At 38.0% G+C, this 24,178-nt stretch overlaps 1 protein-coding gene and 1 long non-coding RNA gene across 7 annotated transcripts in view; one reads left to right on the plus strand and one right to left on the minus strand.

Moving 5' to 3' along the window:
• mib1 (MIB E3 ubiquitin protein ligase 1) overlaps positions 1–24,178 on the minus strand; it is a 71,658-nt gene that overhangs the window by 26,566 nt on the left and 20,914 nt on the right. For all 6 annotated transcript variants that reach the window (XM_051918131.1, XM_051918111.1, XM_051918103.1 and 3 more), the window contains exons 10-12: positions 21,558–21,665; positions 17,584–17,781; positions 16,132–16,283 (exon numbers count right to left, since the gene is read on the minus strand). In XM_051918131.1, coding sequence (XP_051774091.1) covers positions 16,132–16,283; positions 17,584–17,781; positions 21,558–21,665 — 458 coding nt within the window. The remainder of the gene's footprint in view (positions 1–16,131; positions 16,284–17,583; positions 17,782–21,557; positions 21,666–24,178) is intronic.
• On the plus strand, positions 4,179–9,387 carry LOC127525528 (uncharacterized). The gene is made up of 2 exons (XR_007933362.1): positions 4,179–4,857; positions 5,051–9,387. It is a non-coding gene; the product is annotated as an uncharacterized LOC127525528 (long non-coding RNA).

Genomic DNA, 24,178 nt, shown 5'->3' on the forward strand with positions numbered 1-24,178 from the left:
GTAAACTTGGTTCACTGCGAGTGCCGTATTCTCGAATATGAGCAGTCATTTACGGCGTCATCACACGGGTGTTGACCTGAACAGCGCACGTTGCTATCTGTGTTTAAACTAAACTCATTTAAGCCTTGCTAATTTAAACATTCAAGAGCAAGACGCGAAAGAGAACTCGCGCGCGCTGTGAGAAGATTTGTGTGTGTGCGCTCATCCGAAGCACGCACGCCCTTTATCAGACAGCGCGCAAATATGGAGTTCTCTTTCAAGTCATGCGTTTGAACGGACAAATTCACACAAAAAATGTCAACGTGCCTGTCTTGGCATATATCCTAACAAACATAGTCGGTTATGTCTTGAGTGAACGTATAACAGTCGTGCATTATGTCTTAAAGGGAAAGAAGGCTATTCCTGCTGCCTGTGTTTTTAATGTTAATTAAACAACAAATGACAAAGAAATCACTCACTGCTCTTGACTGAATAGCTTTTGTAACTAAATAATGATTAATCTTTATTTAATTTATACAGTGAAGATAACATGCAGTGTTATTTTATATTTGATTTTATTCATTTTCTGTACCTGAAAACTACTGTTAGATACCTGAAAAGCACTGTTTATTTTATTTGAATCTTTGCTGTATTGTATTGATTTGTGCTGTTGCTTGTAGTTTGATTATTTGTTCTTTTTTTCTTTATTTTAATTTTACAGTAGTCCTTTTTTTCCCCTGAACATAGCACATACCGAACCGTACCGAAACCGTGAGCCTAAAACTGTGATACAAACCGAACCGTGAGTAATTTGAACCGTTGCACCCCTACATAGTCTGAATTTTAAATAAAAATGTTGTTCAAAACAGAATTACGTGATAAACCAACAACATGGGTGAAGTGAACTGGGCCCAATGCTGCCCATATTGTGTGGCGTTTCTACTGTTGGGTCTTACAGTAAATGTGTAGGGGGGGGTCTGAGGTGAGAGATCAGAGTGGAGCAGTGGTACAGCCGCAGTGGGGCTGAGTGGAACCAATGGTGAGGAGCTGAGAGACCGGCTGCCACAGGCTTCCCCCGACAGCACTCAGGTCGGCCCTCCATAAATCACTTTTATGCCGTCTGCCGCTCAGCAGCTTTACCCGCTCCATGATGGAATGCATAAAGGACTGAGGAACGAGGGGGGGTGGGGGGGGAGAGAAAAAAAAAAAAAAAGACAGGGTGGAGAATAGTGTTATAAGTACACTGAATATGTAAGGCGTGTTTAGGCAGAAGCACAAGATTGTACAGCGAGGTGAAGGTGTCTTTGATCGTGAAAGAAAAAAACCAATTGTCTTGACTCATCCACCTACTTTTTAGTTGCTGTACAATGCCAAATAAGAAATCAAATCTTGCTCCCCAGACAGGTCTGTTGTTTGTAATCATTCGCATCTAGACTTAAAGAGCTATGCCAAAATTAATCCGACACATAACATTAAAAAAGTCATTTGTCTTTTTGCGCAGACCCCAAGGCCCATAGTAATTAAAACCCCTGCTTAACTCAATACTTATCACCATTCAGTCTGTCAGGTACTAGTGTGATTGATGAGATCTCTTGTTACAGAGGTTCCTGAACTCAGCACTTCCGGGACAGTTTTCAAAACTACAGAAAATTACCAATGGGTGGTGCACCTAGTCAAAGCACTGATTGTCAGACTGAAGCTGAGTCAAAGTTCTCAAATCGTGGATGGAAATCTTAGCTGTGCACCATTTGCAGTGAACTGCAGCAAATGTAAACACACATCAAACATTCCAGTATGACTTTATAGATTCGATTTTAATTGGTTTAACAATAAAAGGTTCTCATTTCTCAAGGTTCTCAATTACTAATATATTTTTTAGGAAATCTCAAAATTAACACACTTTTTTAATGTACAATATAATGTTTTGAAGTCTAAATTCTAGTCACCTCTAGCTGATTTTAGTTCAGCAACTTATTTAGACCACCTTTCCTAAATAAATAGGCTTAACTGGGTGAGAATATGAGCTAGAACATTTTAATCAATCAATCAATCTACATTTTCACAACCACCACAACTTAATCCAGAAGACTGAACCAGGATCTCTACAATGGACACAAACACAGTAGTTTTTTCTGGCACTGTTCAATGTAGAACAATTTGTCTTAAACTACAGAAGAGAAATAGAATACAAGTCATCATCAATTAGTGGCCCTGCTTTCTCTGATCGATAACCTGCTCAACTTAATTTTCACAATTTATGAGCGAAAGAAGGAAATTAGATGGCACATTTGTACAGTATATGCATACTATGCTTCCTTTATCCTAGAGTGAGTGGAATTTAACTCAAAAGACTATTGACTTGAAAAAGGGCTGACTAGACCAATAGATCACCTCACTGATGGAGGCATTAGGCCTAGGTATTCATCCTTATGTCAGTCACTGCAAAGCTTGTCAACCTTTTACTATTGAAACTTAAGCTAAAACACCCATGTTTTCTGTTGACATTTCAATGAGGGGTGGCTTTCTCTGAAGATTCATTTTCTGAAGTCCCAGATTTTGGGTGATGTTTTTAAATTTTCTTGAATTAATGGTTCCCTAACTGCTAACAGTCCCATGAACTATAAATTTGGTCTATTTCAATGGTGTTGTTTCAATGGGGCTGAGGGTTGGGCCTCAAGCTGATGCATTACTCAGAGTGCATTACACCCGGCAAATAGTCAATTTCCGTAATGCCCATAAATACAGACAGCATTTTAATGCCAATACATTGGACTGTGAATGCATTAATTGAATAGTACTTCACAATTAAAAAAAATAAAATAAAAAAGACTTGATTAAAAAAAAGGTTCTGCAAGCATTATACAATCTTGAGGATTGATGATTTTTTTTACTTTTTATCCAAAGATACGTTTTTAGTGATTTAATGAATTTTAGAAACTGTTCCTCAAAGACTTGCCCAACACTGCTGCAAGCTATGGAAGGTGTGAGAGGAGAAGCCTCAGGACAATTTCCAACTAAAGATTTACATTATTTAACAGAGACATTACACTAAATGGTGTGAAAACATTATTTTGAGAGATCAGATAGTACCTTAAGCACTAATTATCTCTGCATGGGGGTGGGCAGACTGCAGAGGTAGCATTGTTACTGCAGGTAGAGAAGAGCAGCAGTGGAGGACATAGCAGTAAGATGAGAGGACATTGTTGGCTAAAACCAGCTCGCCACACTGAATGATGGGAATAAACATTTCCTTGGCTGTGCCTCAGGAAGCCTGAACGTGGCTCTTGAAAAATAAGATAAATAATATGCTCAATAGAAGTTCGACAGTTGCAGATAAGCTAGTGTACTTTGAAACGCTGTAACAGGTTTGATCCAAATTAAACTCTCTATAGACTTTTCATAAACCTTCTTCTCTCACGCCTAACTGCATATGTTACTAAGTATAGTGTCGAGGAGAGGCAAGATCTACCATATGCAGCATGTTCCGGCACTATTTAAAAGAGAACCGAGAGTACGAAGGGGGTGTTTAGATGGAGAGAGTAAGGGGTGGAGAGGCTGGGTGTTAGAAAAGCAGGGGAGGGGAAAGGAGTGAGGGAAATAGAAGTGGAACCATGAGAGACCACTTTATTTGGTGCTACTAAAAATAACACAGCGAATAGCAGGCCAGCAAGCCAGTGCTGCGCTAACGCAGGCTAGCTACTCGCCTTGCTGGATGCACAATCAATAGGTGGAACGCTGGATGGGATACTTCCCAGAGCTTGTAGGGGGACAGCTGCCTTGGTGTGAGGAGGGGGGGGGGGGGGGGGGTATTTATTTGCACTGGTTGACTAAATATGGTCACAGGGAGATGAACAAGATACTAAAGAGGATCTGGTTTTCAAATGCTTCCCATGGTAAAAAGTGCTAATGATTTAGATCTTCAAGGCGCAACAGCTGGCTCCTTTTGTGAATAATGGCTCTTCATTCACCTTCAAGAACATCATGGAGAGTCTCTGAAAGCAAAATAATCACCTCTAGTCACCTTAGATAAGGCTTACCAAGAAAAGGGTAAAAGCTTTAGAGAAGCAACAATCTGCATACTCGGTGGATGTACATTTCTCTTCAAATTAGAACATCTACTTTTGCACTTTATAAATTTGCTTATGAAATGAAAAAGGCATTATAGAAGGCAGCGGCTTGAGTATAAAACTGCTGTTTCAAAATGTAGAGCAGAAATAAACTAGCCAAAACACTAAAGCGCTAGAGAGAGCTCCAGCAGTAATGCACATCTTCACAGAATTCACTGAGAATGCACATGCTAGAGATGGGAGGGAGGAGGGGGTGAAAGTGCTGCAGTTTTTTTCTGCCCGTTTTTAGAGCAGCAGCGACAGCTCCTCGTGTCAGCATGATGTCTATCCCTGCCTAAATGTAAGCCGTGAGTATGCTTTCTTCACCCGGCTCCACCCCTCCCGCTTTACCACTCTTGTTTCTTCTCTACAACACACGTTCAGTATCCCCCCCACCCCCCCGTCAGAGAAGCTGAATCAGCGAGTCAGGCATGCGATGGCTGCAGCAGCTGGAGAACTCCGGAGGTCATTATGGCTCTTCACACACAGAAGAGAAGAAAGAGGGAGGAGCAGAAAGCAGAGGAAACTGAGCTGACAGGTAATATATGCTCCCTGTGCCTTCCTCCCTCCGGACAGGAGTTCGCCCCCCATGCCGGCTGGTCCGCACTGACGTCTCTGTTTTTTCTTCTCCGTTTCGGATGCACTGGGGTTTAAGCGCGTGGCCGGTCAGCCACGGTGTGTGGCGTGGTCTGTGAGAGGGAGTGGAATTTACAGCTCTGCAGCAGCATGAGGAAAAATTACTTCTCTGGGAACACCACCTATAGCAGGATATGTAAGTGCTTCCCCCTTCACAAGGAAAACGGCAGGGATGTGTGAAACAGCCCGACAGACAGGTGTAGGTGGAACGGGGGAAAGTTGCTGTCCTCTGCATGGATTTGCTTGCTTGCTCGCTAGAATACTGTCACTTGCTCACTCATTCGCTCTCGTGCCCTTCCTCACTCTCTCCGTGTCTCTTGCTTTTCCAGTGCTGGTCAGGGCAGCAGGCTGCTGCAGCACAGCACTCTCCGGTTCATTACCTCGTGGCTGCAGCACCGAAGACATCTAAAAGATGGACTCAGTAACTTAAACTCACTGCTCTTGAAACATGCAGCTTTTATCTTGGATCTTTTTACTCAGAGGCACTTTTGTATGGAATACCACTCTAACGGGATGGTTACACACTTTATCAACACTCATTTTTCCACTGGTCAGCTCAAATTACTGGAACCATGTTTGGTGATTCAAGACTGTTTCTGTAACAACAGGGGGACAGGTGTACGCTAGCCATGAAGGGACACTGGTGTCACAGTAGGACGCGAGTTTCAGGCCAGGTGGGGGTGAATCGGACTGATGGAAAAACAGATGTGATGGCATATTAATTCTCCGGGGAGGGCTGCTGATATGTGTGTCAGTGAGTGAACCCACAACACCCAGGGTAGTAACCCAGTTTCTCTCTGCATGCTTACCAATCATTAGGCAGGGGCAGGGCTGTAGTGCTGCAGTGCCATCTCCCCCTCTCAACACACTCATCCCTAAATCTTTACTAACACTGTGGCGCCACAAGAGTCCAGCCATACCCCTCCATCATATCTAACCCCATCAAGCACCACAAACTCACCCAGGATTTCCACCCCTGCTCAGAATAGCCCGTCTAAGTGTTCTGTTATATTTCCACCCATGCGCCTCTCCTTTTGGCCTGGTATTGGATAGGCTCCTGAGAGGAGGGGGATGAGACAGGGCGGTGTTGACTTGTGGAATGTGTGGAGCTGGAGCAAAGATTCATTAGAGAGCTACTGAACATTTCATGCTGCCATGCAAACAGTTATTGATCTCTAGCACGTAGCATTAGAGCTCTAGAGAAGCTTCTAGAATAAACAGACCCGGGTCAACTCAGGAAAAAAAGGGAATTGGGGGGGGGGGGTTTGCAGGAAAAAAAGAAGAGGTTAAAAAGAGAAGAAAAATGAAAAAGGAAAGGAGAATCAGCACACTAGTTCCAAATCACTATTGCTGAGTGGGCATTAGCTCTTGCATGTGACCTCTGGCCTGGTCTGTGTGGCTAAAGCCCAAATCCTGCTCACAATAGCTTCCTGTTCCACTTGGATCAACCTCATTTTTGGACCTCAGCAACCAGTCTGACATACAACTGAGAATGTGGTTAAAGAACAGACAACCGGATGGAAAACGGGCAGAAAGGGGATACATACTCTGTTCAGGACACTGTTACATTAGAAATGCGCCTTTTTTAAGGTGTCCTTTGAACTTTCATGGACAACAAAAAAATCCAGGCTACAAGGATGGAAGAGGACACTTTCCCTTATTTTTCAACAACATATTTTTACCAATTACAGAAAAAGACTAAACTTTTTACCTATGGCACTGTTCTTTGTCAACTTCCCTACGGATACCTCATGCTTTCAGAGGACAGACAAGGTCAACAGAAGACAATACTGTGTGAACCCCAATATGTGTAATGCATACTGGTGTAACAGTGTTGGGATGGGGCAAAAGAAAGCATGACTTAAAGAAACTCTGAAAGTGACCTTATGTATAATGTTAATCCACTGCATTCTGCAGAATGGTTAAAAAATGGCCAGTGATCTACCGACGGTGATTAAACATGCGTTTGGTTTATATAAGGGCTGCGCTAACCAAACATCAAATCAGAGAAGGTAAGGAAACTCAGCTGTGTCTGGGGCTGCCTACTTGGTGTACATACTTCTTTATGTGCCCATATGAACATATAACAGCTATGGAATGTAAAGAAGTATGTATTCTTGGTAAGGCACTGATCCTCAGTTTAAAAACTTTGCCATGATTCTCTGCATCACTGAATTTTGGTACATGGAGACAGTGTGACGAATTCTGAAACTGGGGTGCAGAAACTTACTGCAGCAGTGGATTCTGAGAGAAGTTGCTGCTCTTTCAGTGACTTCACCAGCAATCCACACCACCCCTCCCTAATTCAGCAACTGACATGCTAGATAGTTCAATCTGGCATGCTATAGTTCATTGTTGCAGGTAGACTAACATTAAAATTTAAGTTTGTAGGGCCCACTTTCTTGGTGACAGAACAAGTTCAGTCACTGCAACCTAAAAGATGCAATAACGGCCTGAGACATCGGCATAGGAACAGGAGCTCCTTTCATTATTGTAGTTTGCTGCATTCTAGGCTTCGAATTGTGGCCAGCTGCAACTAAGATCCTGTTCCTGCAGGAGCGGCATACGCCAGAACCATTAATACCTTAATCTTTTCAAACTTGTCTAGAAAGGGTAAATTTAGGACAACTTCACTTTTTTTGACCATTTGAATCTTGAAAATTGAACCTTGCTACAAGGAAGCTGCTGAGGTAACAGTTCCATAAAGGTGAGCAGCGCTTGGCTATTAAAAGGAAGCTTCTCTCACATTGCGGGATAGTACGGTGGTCTGTTTCACCCTGTCACCCGTTCCTGCCCCCATTGTTCATGTTTGCTATGCTTGCCAAATGCTTTGCTGGACCACAGGGTAGTCAGATTAGAGCATGGAAAAGTGACAATGCAGGATCAGAGGGGTCTGCCTGTCAGCTGATTCCATTTGTCCTTTACAAAATGTAAACGGAGGCCTTCAGAAGAGAACATCTAAGCATGTTCTCTTTCATTTTTTGTCTATTTGTGTGCAGCAGGTTACAATAACAATCACTGAACAGAGTAGAACGAATGTACTAGTAGAACAAATGTATTACACAATGCTGAACTTTTAAGCTGATCAACAGGTGATGAAAACAGTTGTGCGAGGGGATAAGGTAATCAAGGACAGTTGTACCTAAGGGTTTGAATGCTTCAAACCTACTCCAAGCCTTTGGCAGTGCACCAGGTCATCTATCTGTTGAGGTAATATTTGATTTGCGGTGATGACTAAAGTTAGAGCGCACCTGCAATTTCTTGCATAATGTCCGATAAAAGCTTCTGTTTTAAACCTCTCACTCATTCACGTTACAGGCCAAGAAAAAATGTAATGGATGCATTGTGTGAAAAGATACAGTAAGGGTTTTTGGTCATGACTGGAGCCTGGGAGAGCTTATGGCCCATTTTTCTGAATGTCAGACACTCCCGTCTGTCCTCTGTAGGGCTGTGCTCTTTCCATTTTTGTGCACCGCTTGCTGTATGGTTCGCTCCTGTCAGTCGTATGGCTGTGTTCCCTCTTTCTCGCCCTCAACCCCAGCCTGAGTGACACCCACAGCAGATGCTGACATTATCAAATGTTCAGCTGCTATCCCTGGCTTTTGCCCTCTTATGGCCAGTGTATTTGGGGGCCGAACTTTGTCCAGAATGCCGCAAGCAAGTGTCTGTGTAACGCAGGGAGGGGGATCTGTGGAGTAAATAGCACTTTACTGACCCCTGTTTAATGAGCGCCATATTGAGCAGCAATGACCCCTTGCTTACACTCTCAGCTGGCCACCTGCTAAGGAGCTAAAGAGGCTTTTTGGCCGCCTCAAAGCTGATGGACAGTCAACTGCGTCTTACAAAACAACGCTTTGGCTTGAGCTCACTGTGTGTCACCGAATTGTCTTCTGGAGTTCATTCTGCCTTGAATTGTGACTGACATGTAGTACAAATATCTGTATTAGTCACTTCCACCACACTCCTTTATTAGATTAAGTAGGCAAATTAGCCCTGCAATGTAGCCAAGTATGACTGAATCTTTTCAAATTTAAGAAAGTGACAACTACAAAAAGCAGCACAAGCTGACATCTTGATCGCCCAAGCGACACTCTGCCCTCGGCAGGCTTAATCCATCAGCAGCTGTTATTGCTACAAGTCTCGCGGACACTCGATTTGAGTGCACCATGATAGATTATTATCTTTTTCACTGAGCACATTTCTCTCTTTTTTTTTTTTTTTTAACGAGAAAGAAAACCTCTGGAGTGCAGTGAAATGTATTATTTGATAGGTGTAGAGAAACAGTCTGAAATGAGTCCATGCGACATTGCTTGTCGCGTTTCGCAAAGTTTAACTGTTTAAGGTCATAAAACAGAGTCACATAAGCTGATCCTTATCAGTCTCATTAATATCAAACCACAATGCTTTGCTAAAGCTGGTAAAATGGAACCAAATCACCTCTTCAATGGATTTGGTCCCCTTCAACCAGCTGTAGCTATGCTTTGATGACAACATGAATTGTTTCTATCTTGCCTTTTTTGCTTCCGCAGGAAACTGAGACAATATATTTCATTAATTTCAGTGTGACAAAGCTGATTTTAATAAACGTTAATACAATGTATTGTGACTGCCTTTTCTACAAACTGATTTTTTTTTTTTTTAAAGAAATAAAATTTTACAAGCATGGGTTTTATAAGTTTGTCTTTTTAAAGAGTGGGTTAAAATATAAATGCATCAGTCACCATTAGAAAGCAGGCAAAGACAAGTTCTGAAAAGAAGGTACTGTGGCGCAATGGGGGTGTAAAGTTGGGCTAAGCAGAGGACTGACATCCACATTACTGAAACGGGGAGCAAAAGAAAGTCAAGAGAGAGGGGAGGAGAGCAGTTGCAGCACATGCTCACTGCGACACATGCGGGAACGGTAGCCTGCGTGTCTCTCGGTAACCCTTCTTTGCCTGCAGAGAAGGGAGTGGAGATGAAAGCCAGATGCTTCTAAGTGTGGGGGGTTGTACACACAAATCATACACAGAGAGAGTCCACCAATTATGGCCCCCTGGCACACTGACGCAGCACAGGCATGCAATGTGAACCCCCTCTCCTCTGCATCAGAGCAGCATCCTTCCCTCAGTCACATGGATGGCAACGCTGCATCATAATTTCACCCATAATTACGCTGATCTGCCACCATGTCATGCTGAACCTGCTCTGCAACTCCATCCATATTCATTATATACAGAGGTAGTTTTTCTTTTAACACCAAGATTTTAGGTTACAATTTATTATGTAACTGGTCACTATTTCTTTTAGGATTTTAAAAATCACCTTTTTGCTTTTATTCTTATATAAATCCTAAATTCTGAGTGTGACAAATGAAATGAGCTCATAAAAGGGTCAATGAAATGACAAAAAAAAGAGAAAAGAAAATAAGTGGGCACAATAAGGAAAAGGTGGGGGAAAAAAAAAAAAACATTAAAACTGTGTCAAGTTCATGCTGGTTTCCTCTATTTAAAAACGATTCTACCATTTTTAATACAAGTTTAAATTTAAGGATGCTAAAAATGTGGTGTAACACAAACAACATTTTTATGTAAATATATATTATATTATATTATATTATATATATATATATATATATATATAGATAGATATAGATAGATAGATATATATAAATAACAAATGAGTCGCACCACAATTTTTTTTGTAAGTGACCTTGCTATGTCAGTCATATCTGCAAGGCTCCCTTTTTTATGTCTGCATGTTGGTCGCACCATATAACTTGGCTTTATCAGGAAAAAAACAGTTTTCAAATATCAGTAAGGTAAAGCAGTTTCTGTCCCAAAAAAATAATTATACAAGATTATACCTTAAATTAATTATGGTTTTATTCAGAAGAATTTTATTCTCAGGCATGTGTTCAGAAAAGGACAAAAATAGAAGGTAAACACAAACCTAATAATAATACTACTACTACTAATTTTATTTTAGAGAACAACAGTAAAATTATACTAATACTAATAATTATGGCTGTCTTAATTTATTTGTTTTCAAAAATTAAATCACAGAGCTTTTATTGTGGCAGAAAACCACAGGGTAGGGCTGCTTATGGCAAAAATCATACAACTATTTTAGTCAATATCGTAATCATGATTATTCAACACTATTAGGGTTGGGCGTTATGACCAAGTAATTTTGAGTAATTTTTTCTGGGTAATTTTTCCACATTGGTGAGATCAGTCAGTAATCAGTGAGTAATACAAAGAGAAAAAAGATACATATGAAGTTTTTCATGTCCAATTAAATTCAAGTCATTGTATATATGGCATTTTTAATGTATTTTGAATTTTAAAAAGGCCCTGTCATTGACCCAAACACTGCATGTATAATAAGTATTAGGGGAAATACAGTTAATTAAATATTGCAGTCAGAAAAAAAAAAAAATAATATATATATGAAGTTGTGTGTCAACTATTATAAGATGAAAAAACAACTATGACCCAGGTCTCTATAAATAAATCCACTGATTGGCTCAAAACGAAGCAGGAAAACGGTAATGCACCTGACAATGTGGCTACAGAAGAGGCACAAACAGCCCATAATAATCTGTGCTGATCATTGGCTTTCGTATTCTACATTTTCTCTATAGACATATAAAACACCTCATTGACCAATCATTTTCATTAGTGCCAAACTCTGTTCCTATCATACCGGGTTCCACTGGCAGCATTCGATAGGACTATTAGCTAAGGCTCGAACTAAGCCGATGTAACAGAGGCAGCACACGGCAGTGCATTTGAGGGTGGGACTTCATGTGGCGGTTAAACAGGTCAGCCCATTTATACAGTAGTAACAGGGACTATGCATCGGCTGCCTCTGCATGGCCTGTTTGTGGACAGTGTTATGAGTCATGGGCTATTAATCATACTGTTTACAGTACTGGAGCACAACTGCCTTCTAGCAGCCATCCAGAGAGCCACTGAGAGGAACCAGTCCTGCTCTCAGCCTGGGACTGTCATAAACACATAAGGAGGAGGAAAAAACAAACAAGCTTATGAACACTTATGACATTCCCATGGTGCAAACTTACAATGTATAGATATGGGGAAATATTCAATGAATATTCAATAAATGTTAAAAAAAAGTAGTGCAGATTTCAAGAATCAATTGCACATGCATTCCAAAGCAGAGTGTTTTCTGACAGTCCAAAAGGCTTGTGTGATTAGTCTGGATGTTTAAAATTCCTGTTTAAGGTTATGACTGTACTTTTCACGCAGCCATCACTAAAGCCCACCAAGGCTAAAACAATTGAGAAAGCAGAGATGGATGTGCATCAGTGTGTTAAAGACTTTAGGAGAACATGCAAGAATGAAAAAACGTGCTCCCTGCTGCGACAGGTTTCTGTGATAAAATTCAACAGCTGGTTAAAATGGTGTAAGAGGAGACAGGCTGCTACCTACGGGTTTTAAATATTTACCGGCTTACTTAAAATATTAATAGGAATATTATGAAACAGTGGACAATACTGAATTCCAGGAGAGAAAAAAAACAAAAAAACATTGCTTCTCAGGTTAGAATCTTCTATGAATTGATTAAAATAATAATTTACTACTACTACTACTACTACTACTACTACTACTACTACAACAAATGTCTTCAATTAGACAAGTCCTGAGAAATACATGTGGATTCAATGGGAAATTAAATATTTTAAAGCAGAGCATGACTTAGAAAAACTAAATTAAATTTTATAAATAAATAAATACAAGTCTTCAAGTCTAAATGCATACTCAGGTCTATGCTACAGGACTGGACTAAAAGTGGCTTTGGTAAAAGAAAGAGTGCTGCTCAGAGAAGACCACAGCGGTGGGAGCTCGTGCAAAAAATACAAGTAAATGGTGAGCTGGAGGAGAGCTATATATCTCTAGGACTTTCTGATGGTGAAGGGAAAGGGTCTGCTCCCAAGCAAGGCTCTACTGTACAAGCGAGCCATAAATACTAACCCGGGGCAGTTCTTCATCCACAGAGTCAATAAAAAAAGAATCCCCATGTTGCCACTTGGAGATTGAAGGCAAGATTGATAATTTCACTGAGGGATTTGTAACTAAACTGTACAGCAATTTTGTATTGCAAAATAAAATCAATTAACACATTAATTAAATAATAATATATACTGTGCTTCTGTGCTACTTTTTATATAAAAGTCTTATATAGATTAGATGCTTCAGAACAATATTTTTTAAAGATGGTTATTTACATATTTAAAGGTGCAGTAAGCAATTTCTGAGAAACGCTGTTGAAAGTGGATCAGACCGAGCACCACAGCAAACCTGTAGCCAATCAGCAGTAGGGGGCGTGTCCACTCATGATGGGGGAAGAGAGAGAGTGAGCAAGAAGAAGATTTGAAGAAAGACTGTAGAAAGAGAGATGGCTGAGACACTTTACAAAAGAGAAATGCTCAGAAGTCGCATTAATATTTCCAGCGCTGTAGAGGCTGAAGCGGAAAGGCCTGAAAACGGATGCAGAGGTTGCATTTTTTCTGCTCCATACATGAGTACATTGGTTTTGCTATATTTGTTGTTGAAATGTTAACTATAGTAACAGGACAGTTTTTAGTGTCATTGTTTGTCTGGAGCTGGTGTGCTGCTGGCAACTAATGCTGGGTTCAGACTACAGGATATCAGCCCGATTTTGGCATGATCCGTTTGACGTAGGGTGTCGTGATGATTCGTAAACTACAAATTCGTAAACAACGACACGTAAACAACAATGACACTTCGTAAACCACAATGACACTTCACGTCACGACAGAAAGACTAGCATATAAAAAATTTTTTACGGTTCTCCACGACAGGTTTCCGTCGCATCTGTGAAGCTGATCAATAGGAGCACGGAAGCTCTTCTGTACACAGTTTTCAAACAAGGCAAAACGAAAGAGTGACAATGGTATTTGTGCTGTCGAGGAAAGGTTTGTGGGCCTATGGTAACAATCCTCCTGCCTTTACAATGTTTCTTTGAGTGACAGCCAGGCGCTTCAGCAACCCGGTGAGTACTGGAATTAGCATTAAGCTATCACGCCGCTTTGGTAGCCATATTTTGTTTACACTCTTGTTTCCGGAAGTAAGTCGCTAGTTCCAACTTCTCGATGACATCACGCATGTCGTTAAAGACAAGTCATGATTGGTCAGGAAGCAACGTGTAGTCTGACATGTTTCCTGTCCACATCACGACAAGAATATAGGAGTCAAAAATCGTATAATCTGACACAGTAACTATCGTAAAATATTGTGTAGTCTGATCCTGGCATAACAACAAACTCATTTAACAAATTCATTTAATTTTTTGTCCTTTTTTGGTGTTTGTTCATCATCTTTGCTTTATATTTGTGAAGCATTATTTTGCTTTGCTTTTGCTATGATAAAGAGATATCCACTTTTACATTGTGTGTTTATGCATTTTGGACGCAGAGCAATGAAGGGAGGGGTGTGTTTGTTTGGGTTGATTTCAAAAATCAACAATGTTTCTCAGAAATCACTTATTGCACCTTTAATTTATATAATTTTCTTTAGTGTATCTATAGGAAATCTCACTTTTAGGTTTACAAACAATCCATTTGCAAATATTGTAATAATCAAAATTTTTATATCAACAAGGAGTCCTACAAAAAAGTTTGGCCCACACAGAGATCTGATCTCACCATCATCGAGTCAGTCTGGAATTACATGAAAAGGCAGAAACAATTGAGATGTCTAAATCCTCCAAAAATTCTCCAAGATGCTTGAAAACATTAGAATAATCTAATGTTGTAGGACATGTTCATACAAAATCTCACTGGATTATTACAATTAGGGCTGTCACTAACGATTATTTTGGTAATTGAGTAATCAGTCGATTATTTTGAAGTTTAATTGAGTAATCGAATAATTTTTGTGGCAATAAAAATAAATCTAAGTGAACAATAACCATTAAAATGACTTAAAATACATAAGTAAAATAATGAGGCAATAATAATTGGTTCAGATAAAGTATCAAAAGCATGTAATTATATGATTTTATTGAACAACACTGATATTAAAATACATAATGTAATATACATAATATAAACAATCAATTGATGTACATTACATATTAAAACCAATGCCTGCAGAGGGCGCCAACAGCCTGGTGATTGTTGTTGTTGTTGTTACACTTTACAGTAGGATCAAATCCTTGTTTAATTGGCCAAACAACATTTCATTCAAATGTCCACTTAATCTTTAATATTTGGCCATTACTTTATGATAGAAATGCTGCAGCCACCGTTATTTCTTGAACAAGAACGTGGACATCAAAACATGCAAACTCAGAGCGAGGGTTTAAACTTTTATTTGGAAATCGTGATGAACAACAGTTTGCATATTTAGAAACATACTGATGTATTCTTTTGTGTTGGCTTAGGTTTATAAATGATTTACAGTACAAATCTGGGTTAGGGTTAGGCCCTGAAACTCACAGTATATATATTTACTGAACTGAATCGCAGCTTTTGTGATTTCACAATAGCACTATGCTATATTATGATTTTCAATGCTCTTAACTTATTGTTCAGCCTTTGAAAACAGTCTAATAATGCGGTTCATGGATTCTCCACTTCCGGAATTTTGCCGGTTAATTGACACGCGTAAACTGCAATTGTGAATTTTTTTTATTTTTTTCAATAAATCGAGCACTCCAATTTAATCGAGGAATTCTGACAGCCCTAATTACAATATTTGCAAAGGAATGTTTAAAGATCTAAATGTTTGGCACACTAAAGCAAAATATATAAATAAAAGTCTTAAAAAACAAATGTTTTTGTAAAGCCTCTGTGTATTTTTTGCTAAATTTATATATCTCAAATCCAGAATGTTATATATAAATAAAAGCATAATTTTATAACAGCTCGAAGTCTGAAATGCCATCCAGAAGGAATAACTCTACTGATCCATTTAAAAAAAAAAAAAAAAAAAAAAAAAAAAAATGAAGTGGAGAAGTTTGCAACTGGTCCAAGAAATGACATGCATGAAAAGAGTTAAAACAACCAAGAGGCATAATTTGACTGCTTGATCTGAACATTTAGGCTGTAGTCGAAGAAATGTGTTAAAGAGGAGGATGATGACAGTAGTGTCTTAAATCCAACACATTCTGCACCGAATCCTCTACAGCTACTAGGAAAATTGAACATAAGAATGCAATCAAAGTGCCTACTGTAGTTTGCATGCAAGTGAGCATCTCCACTTGTGAAGCTACAATGGTGAATGTGTTGCATTTAAGATTAAATGATTTATTTTGTATTTACATACATTAAAATTTGTCCTATACAGGCCCCAGATATGAGCTGAAACCATTTAATAAATTCAGAGCTGCATAATTCTCACTGACCAGAAGCCCAATTTCAGCCCAAGTTACGAAGTCATACCTGGGGTTCCCTCGCAGAGCTGCGTGGTGAAGCGCGTTGAAGCCATTATTGTTGGTAATTGTGACATCTGCACCTGCTTCCAGAAGCACAGAGAGCATGTCATCCCTCTTCTTACTGATGGCATCATGCAAAGGTGTGTCTCCCTCTGAGTCCTGCAGGAGGCAGCATAAAGTTACACAGGCTTTAGTACAAGGTGCAATGCAAATAAATGACTAGCAGTTTAATTTAAGTCTCTTTATAGACAGACAGCAAATAAAAGAGTACAGTTTCAGTTTACTGAGGCTGTGATGCAGCATGATGTACTGTTACCACAGAACAGACAAAAATATGCTAAAATATACAAATGCTAACATAATAAATGCTGGAATTCTATTGCCATGTTTAGTGTGATGGCATTTCCTTAGCTCTTGAAATGTAGCTGACCAAGCGGTGCTGAATCATGGTAAAACGGCAATATACTGTTTCACTGCTGAACAGAGGAGAAAATGTCTAAAGTTCTGCAGAGTGTCAATCACCTGGGAAAGCACCATCTCTCTATCATCTATTTGTCTAGTCTGCAGTATAAACAGCATATTAATCAAATAACCCTTTCAAAATTGCAACAATAGCTTAGGACAAATCAACATTTTCTGGGACAAATAAAAAGGAAATGTAAGACGATGTCAGTCATTCTGGAGACGACTGCATTTACTGAACTTCCTACAAAATATAACAGATATAAACAAATATAAGTCAAGCCAATACTTCATTACTGCAATCAGTTATAGGCAAAATATCATTTGTGATATCATTTATGACATTTTGGTATTTTGAGATTTTCAGCATCGCCCAATAACTATTACCGAACTAGGATCCAAAATCTGCCAATGGCCTTTATCAAATATTATATTATATATATATATATATATATATATATATATTTGAAAGTAGTCTCTTCTGCTCACCAAGACTGCATTTATATGATCAAAATACATTAAAAACACTAATACTGTGAAATAATATTACAATTTAAAATCTACTGTTTTTCATTATAATATATTTCAAAATGTAATTCATTTCTGAAATGGAATTGAATTTTCAGCAACCGTACTCCAGTCCTCAATGTCACATGATAATCCCACTGAAATTAAATGTTGAATTTGGTGCTCATAAAACATTTCTTATTATTATTCATGTTGAAAACAGTTTCCGATGTTTAATATTTTTGTGAAAACCATGATATACTACCATTTAAAAGTCTGGGGTAAGTAAAATTAAAAAAAGAAAAGTGATCTGAACATGTGTGTGTGTGTGTGTGTGTGTATATATTATATATATATATATATATATATATATATATATATATATATATATATATATATATATATATATATATATATATATATTTATTACTCTCTAAACTGAGAGGTACTGAGACACCAGGGGCTAAAAATACTTGAACAGATGAACTACCTGCAGACTAGGGTGGCAGCCAAAGTCAAGCAAAGTCTTCACCACTTGTAGGTGGCCCTTGTTGACAGCGATGTGCAGGGGTGTCTGTCTACGTTTGTTTCTGGCATTCAGGTCGGCCCCGCCTCGATGCAGAACCTCAATGACGGAACCCTCATCCCCGAAGGCTGCGTGATGGACAGCTCGGTCTCCATCCTTATCCTGAAAGAGTCACACATCAATCACTGTCAGCATCCCCATTTAAACAGAGTCAGAGTTTGATTTCAGTGTCTGACTCTAAAGCTTTTTATAACTAGAACTGGCCTAGAAAAGTAAAAATGCTTAGGAAAGTAGGGCTGTCATTCACAATTATTTTGGTAATCGAGTAATCGGTCGATTATTTTGATGATTAATCGAGTAATCATTTTTTGTGGTAATAAAATTAGGCCAAAGCAAAGACATAAGCCTTTGAAATGACTTAAAATACATAAATAACAACGAGGCAATAATATTTGCTTCAAATAAAGTAGCAAAAGCCAGTAATCATATGATTTTATAGAACAACAAATGTTAAAATACATAATACACATAATACAAACAATCATCTTATGAACATTATGTATTACAAACAGTGTTGGGGAAAGTTACTTTTAAAAGTAATGCATTACAATATTGCGCTACTCCCCAAAAAAGTAACTAATTGTGTTACTTAGTTACTTTTTATGAAAAGTAATGCATTGCATTACTTTTGCGTTACTTTTTCCCACCTGGGCTGGGCTTGCTAGTTTGTTTTTTAATAACAACAAAAAAAAGTTCTAATTTTGGCAAATGTTAAGGCCCTTTCACACCAAAAGTGAAATGAATAAGCCTCAGACTGAAGGAAATGCGTATTTACACCTGTACTGTACAGGGCACAGCTCAAACAAACCTTTTAGTTGTGCTGCCATTCTGGATTATAGAAGAATAGAATACAGGACAAGGAAGTTCAACACTCTTATTTCTGAAATCTTATCTAAAGTAATTTTTGCTTATTAGTATGGTTGAATTACGAAGGTAATTCAGGTCAGCAGCAAAGACACTGGTTAATAAAGAGAGATTAAATACATAAAGTATATTTGTGTAATTTAATATAGTTAATTATTACAGGTTTGCATAAAATTCTGAGATTGCATTTCACTGTTTTTATTCATTTTGAGGAATACTGAATGTTTTTGTGCAAGTGAGATGAGTAAATGCATGTTCACATTTAGTCTAGAACTACAATAACCATCATGTTTACACAGCGCACACAACACCTCTGCAGTTTATTTCTCTCAACATGGGGACAGGAGAGCTGTCAGTCAATAAATGTGAAAAAGTAACTTGTGTTACTTATTTGAAAAAGTAACTTAGATATTTTGTTGTAAATTGAAAAAGTAACGCGTTACTTTATTAGTTACTTGAAAAAGTAATTAACTGATTATGTAACTCAAGTTACTTGTAATGCATTACTCCCAACACTGATTACAACAAATGCCAATGGCCTGGTGTTGTTCTACTTTACAGCAGATCAAATCCTTGTTTAATATTGGCAAAAATGATATTTAATTCAAATGTTTAATTAATCTTTAATATTTGGCCACTTCTTTACAGTTTCTTGAACAAGAATATGTGGACATCAAAACATGCTCAGAGCGAGGGTCTGATGAAATTACGAGGCAATATTACATTCCTGATGAACGTTATAAGTAACCCAAACTCGCAGCATATGCAGAGATGGAGACCAGCTCCACGAATGTAAATGACAACAGTTCATGTGGAGCAGCATTTACTGTGAACGGAGCTGCTCCGAGACGGTTTTTAAATGGTTTTAATACAGCGTGCAGTCTTAGAAAATGGTCTAATAATGCGGTTCATGGATTCTCGTTGTGGAATGCGCCACTTCCGGTATTTTGCCGGTTACTCGAAACAGGTAAATTCCAATTGAGGATTTTTTAAAAGAGTACTCGAATTTAATCAAGGAATCATGACAGCACTAGAGGAATGTTTATGGGTACACAATCATTACTGATGCAACTGCCTTATAATGATGCAAATCTTCTGGCTAATTAATTTGAGGTTAAAAGTGATTTGCAGCCATAAATTAGACTGCCTAATAATCTATTCATTCCTCCGACTGACTGTGGCAATAAGTCCAAACTGCTTTTCTCCACTGAATCGCAATATTTCATTAAGAATTCCATATGTGAAACTAACAGGAAAAACAAACATCATTTAAACTATAAGACATCCTGTAAGGACTAGGATTTCTTAACATACAGTCTGTATAAGTTAAAATCAGTGTTATGTAAGACTAAATTAATGCTGTCAAATGATTAATCCCATTTAATCGCATCCAAAATAAAGGTTTGTTTACACATATATACGTGTTTGTACGGTGTACAGTGTATACTTATGTATATATAAATACACATGCATGTATATATTTAAGAAAAATTGTTATATATATATATATATATATATATATATATATATATATATATATATATATATATATATATATATATATATATATATATACATATATATACACATACACACACACACACACACACACACAGAGTATATGCAAATATTTCTTAAATATATACATATATGTGTGCGTATTTAACTATACATAATTATACACCGTACACACATATATTATGTAAAAACAAACTTATTTTGGATGTGATTAATCTCGATTAATCGTTTGGCAGCCCTAAATTCTAACTAACTAATATTAAAAATGTTTCCTTGGCAATTGACTGAAATAAATAAATTCAAACTAAAGTTTAAGTTAAATTAATTACTAAAACTGAAATAAAAATTAAATATTAAAAAAATTACTAAAAAGAAACAACTAAATATAAAACTGATGTAAAATAATAAATCCTATAATAGTATATAATAACACTAAAATAACACTGGTTAAAGTGAGAGCACAACCCAATCTTTAAGTTATACATGTGACATAATTTAATTACTTTGCAGGGTGCAAGGGATTTTAACAGGGTGCCTTGTTTGGCATGTTTAGTAATATAAAATTTGTATATTTTAAATTATTTTATTTAATATTTGGTAATATAAAAATTATATTACACACAATCATTACCTTCATGAGATTAAAAAAAAAATAATAATAATCTTTGCTGCCATTACAATCCATAACAGACAACCAAACAAAACCAGTGAAAAAGTGATTTGTGGAAGTTTGCAATCAAATCTAACAGCACTCACAACAGCATGTATGATCTTTTCCAAAGCAACAAGCTTTTTTCTGCCCCTGAAACATCACCAGACAACAGAAAATAAATATTCAGGCTTGATTGTGAGTGGAGAACCCTTTACGTGGCTTGAATAACAATGCCAGTGTTCCTAGCGTCCTGTTTTTTCCCTCTCTGAATATCATCCTCTGTGTGTGTATTATTTTATATTTTTGTAATGTTATAGCTACAGTAACAGGACAGTTTAAGTTTCAGAGTTACAGTGTCATTGTTCATCTAGAGCTGGTGTTCTGTTGGCGACTAACAACCAACTCTTGCTTGTATATACCCTTGTGTACTGTATATTCATTTTTTATTCTTCACTGTCGTTCATTTGCCATCTTCGCTTTATTTTATGCGAACCATTATTTTGTTTCGCTTCAGCAATGACAAACATATCCATTTTTGCATAGCATGTTTGTGCATTTTGGGGGCGGAGCAATGAAGGGAGGGGCGTGTTTGTTTGGATATTTGATTTCAAATAACAGAATCAATTATTGCACCATTATCTAGCTCCATGAGGTCTACTTTCGACAAGAACTTCTGCTTGAGGTGTTTGAACTACGAAAAACAAGAAGTGGGTTAAGGTCAGCAAACAAACGACTGCATATTATGGTTCAGCCTGTTCTAAATGCAATAAACTTCAGGGGAAAAACAGGCAACAGTGAGCAGAGGTGGTTCAGGAACATGATACAGGAAGAGCGAAGTACAAACCTCAGCCTCCAGGTCTACATTATGTTTCAGCAGCAGTTTGAGGACGTCCACATGGCCATTTTGGCTGGCTGCCTGCATGGCAGTGTGTCCTGCGCACTGCCCGTTCACCTGAAAACAAAAAGACACGGCTGAAGACATAAAGCTATGTGCAGCTCTCATTACATGTTTGTGCCATTCTTTAAAAGGTGTATGGTGAGTTCATGTGTGTGAGTGTTTAGATGAGAGTCGAATTGTAATCTGCAGTGTTGCGGTAAGCTAAACCAGTGTGCTAAGGCTTGCATATTAATACTGGAGCCCCTGGTGTATTTGCAGGACATGTCTTGTCCTGCCGAGCATATAATTTGGCCAGTCACCCAAGCCAATCTGACTTCCATTCCTGTCTCTCCCTCCCTCTGCTCAAAGCAATTACTTGAGTGAGGGGCGGTTGAGCACAGAGCCAGCCATGGCACCAGCATAAACCAATAAGGTATGAAAAAAGATTATTTACACTGCCCGGCCAAAAAAAAAAAAAAAAAAGTCACTGTTTGGATTTAAATAAGCAAAGAAATGGGCAAGAGTCTATGATTGGATCATTATTGCAGTGATTAGTATGTTTCTGGCATGTTATATGTTTGTGAACAGTTCTTTTAACCCTAATTGATGGAGTGTGTAGCTTTTTATTTCTTAACCATGTAGGAAGATGTATCATGGTCATATTCCAGGATGACAATGTCAAGATTCAAACAGACTCAACAGACTCAAATTGTGAAAGAATGGTTGGGAGGAAGCATGAAGAATCATTTTCACACATGAATTGGCACCTATGAGCCCAGACCTTAAATTCGTTGAAATCTTTGGGATGTACTGGAGTAGACTTTACAAAGTGCTCAACTCTTGCATTGTCAATACAAGATCTTGACCAAAAATTGATGCACTCTTGATGGAAATAATACCCTTTACATTCCACATATCACATACCATTTTTGCATTGTCAACAAGATTTTGTGTTGACAATGCAAAAATGGCATATGGTATGTAAAGGGTATGTTCCAATTAACTAAAGGCATAAACATGGTGTATTTAAAGAATTTACAGAAGTGAGGCAGGATAGATGGAGGATTGGTATTAGAGCTTAATGGCAAAGGTTGTTAATGCTGCTTGAGCATGAGGAACTTTGGTCTCCAAGGGAAAGAAGTTGGTGCTAAACAGTTCTAGTTTTTTGATAATGTTTTTGTAACCTTTGTTTTTATTTTGCTCTTAAGGCCCGTTCACACCAAGAATGATAACTATAAAGATAACTATAACGATAACTACATTTGCGTACACACCAACGAACAATAACGGTCTGTTTATTCTAAGCTCGCGTGCTGCGGTTTCAAAGTGTTTACAACATGTTTTTGCTGTTCTTGTTGCATTTACATGACTTTAACCAGCAGATGTCCTCAGCAGTTTCGAGTGAATAGCTAGTGTAATCGATCTAATCTAACAGTGAATTTAGCTGACAAAGACAATATAGTGGAATAAAAACAACGCCTAATCTTTTTCACTGCAACTTCAAAGCAAGCAAGACAATGTTGTCGAAACTAGCGCTGGATACCTGAGGTAATTTTATGTTACACTGTTTGCTAGCCTGGCATAATAATTTCATTGTTAATACTTCTCACCATTTATTCCGAGGGTATGCTATGACCTATCGTTTTCCATATATCAATTTTCTTTAAAGTATCCATGAAAAGGGGGTTTGACTTGTCAAACAGTGGTGGCTTTTTCTGGACCTCGAAGATTAAGTTCTCTGCAATGTCGTCTGCCATTTTAAATGCGCGAGCCCTTAAATTAGAATAGATTCTGATTGGCTATAAGTGTTTTATCGTTTAACACCTAGAAAAAAAATCATTCTGAAAGTGATCCCAATGATATTGTTTCTCTATATCGTTATAGCTGTGGTGTGGACAGTGCTATTCTTTTATATGTAGAGCAATTTTTAAAACTATATCTTTATCGTTATCTTTATAGTTATCGTTCTTGGTGTGAACGGGCCTTTAGCCACTGTTTTTATTAACCTTTTGCACTACCTTGCTTTTAAAAGCTTTAGACATCATTTAAAACGACCCCTGAACTGATGCCTGGTGTGATTCTCCTTGCAACCACCTGGGTCTATTATCACAATGTTTTATAAAAAAGTTATATAAAAAATATATAAGAAATAATATTATGAATTCCAAGACCTGGAAGTCACAATTTTAAAATTCCCTGACATTTCAGGTCTTCAAAGACCATGGGAATCCTGCTAATACCAAAAACCGTTTCAAGGATCATTGCCATCTCACATATTCATTGTAGACTGCATTCCAGTGTCTAGTCTCACTATTCCAAACAAAACTTCAATTAACTTCCCCTACATTTCACTGTAATCAACATGCTGTGCAATCTTTGGCACAATCATATTATTGTGGTGATTCAAGTTCCCCATTATTATTGTGGCGAGACCAAGAGCTCTGAGACATTTCTGGAGAGTGGTCAAGTGATTTTCATTTCGTTATGTACACAAGCAACTAGGGATGTAACAATATCCTCATGTCACGATTCGATATTTATCACGATACTTAACTCATGATACGATATTATTGTGATACTTCAAGACA

Source organism: Ctenopharyngodon idella, chromosome 2, assembly GCF_019924925.1.
Source record: "Ctenopharyngodon idella isolate HZGC_01 chromosome 2, HZGC01, whole genome shotgun sequence".
NCBI classification, from domain to species: domain Eukaryota; kingdom Metazoa; phylum Chordata; class Actinopteri; order Cypriniformes; family Xenocyprididae; genus Ctenopharyngodon; species Ctenopharyngodon idella.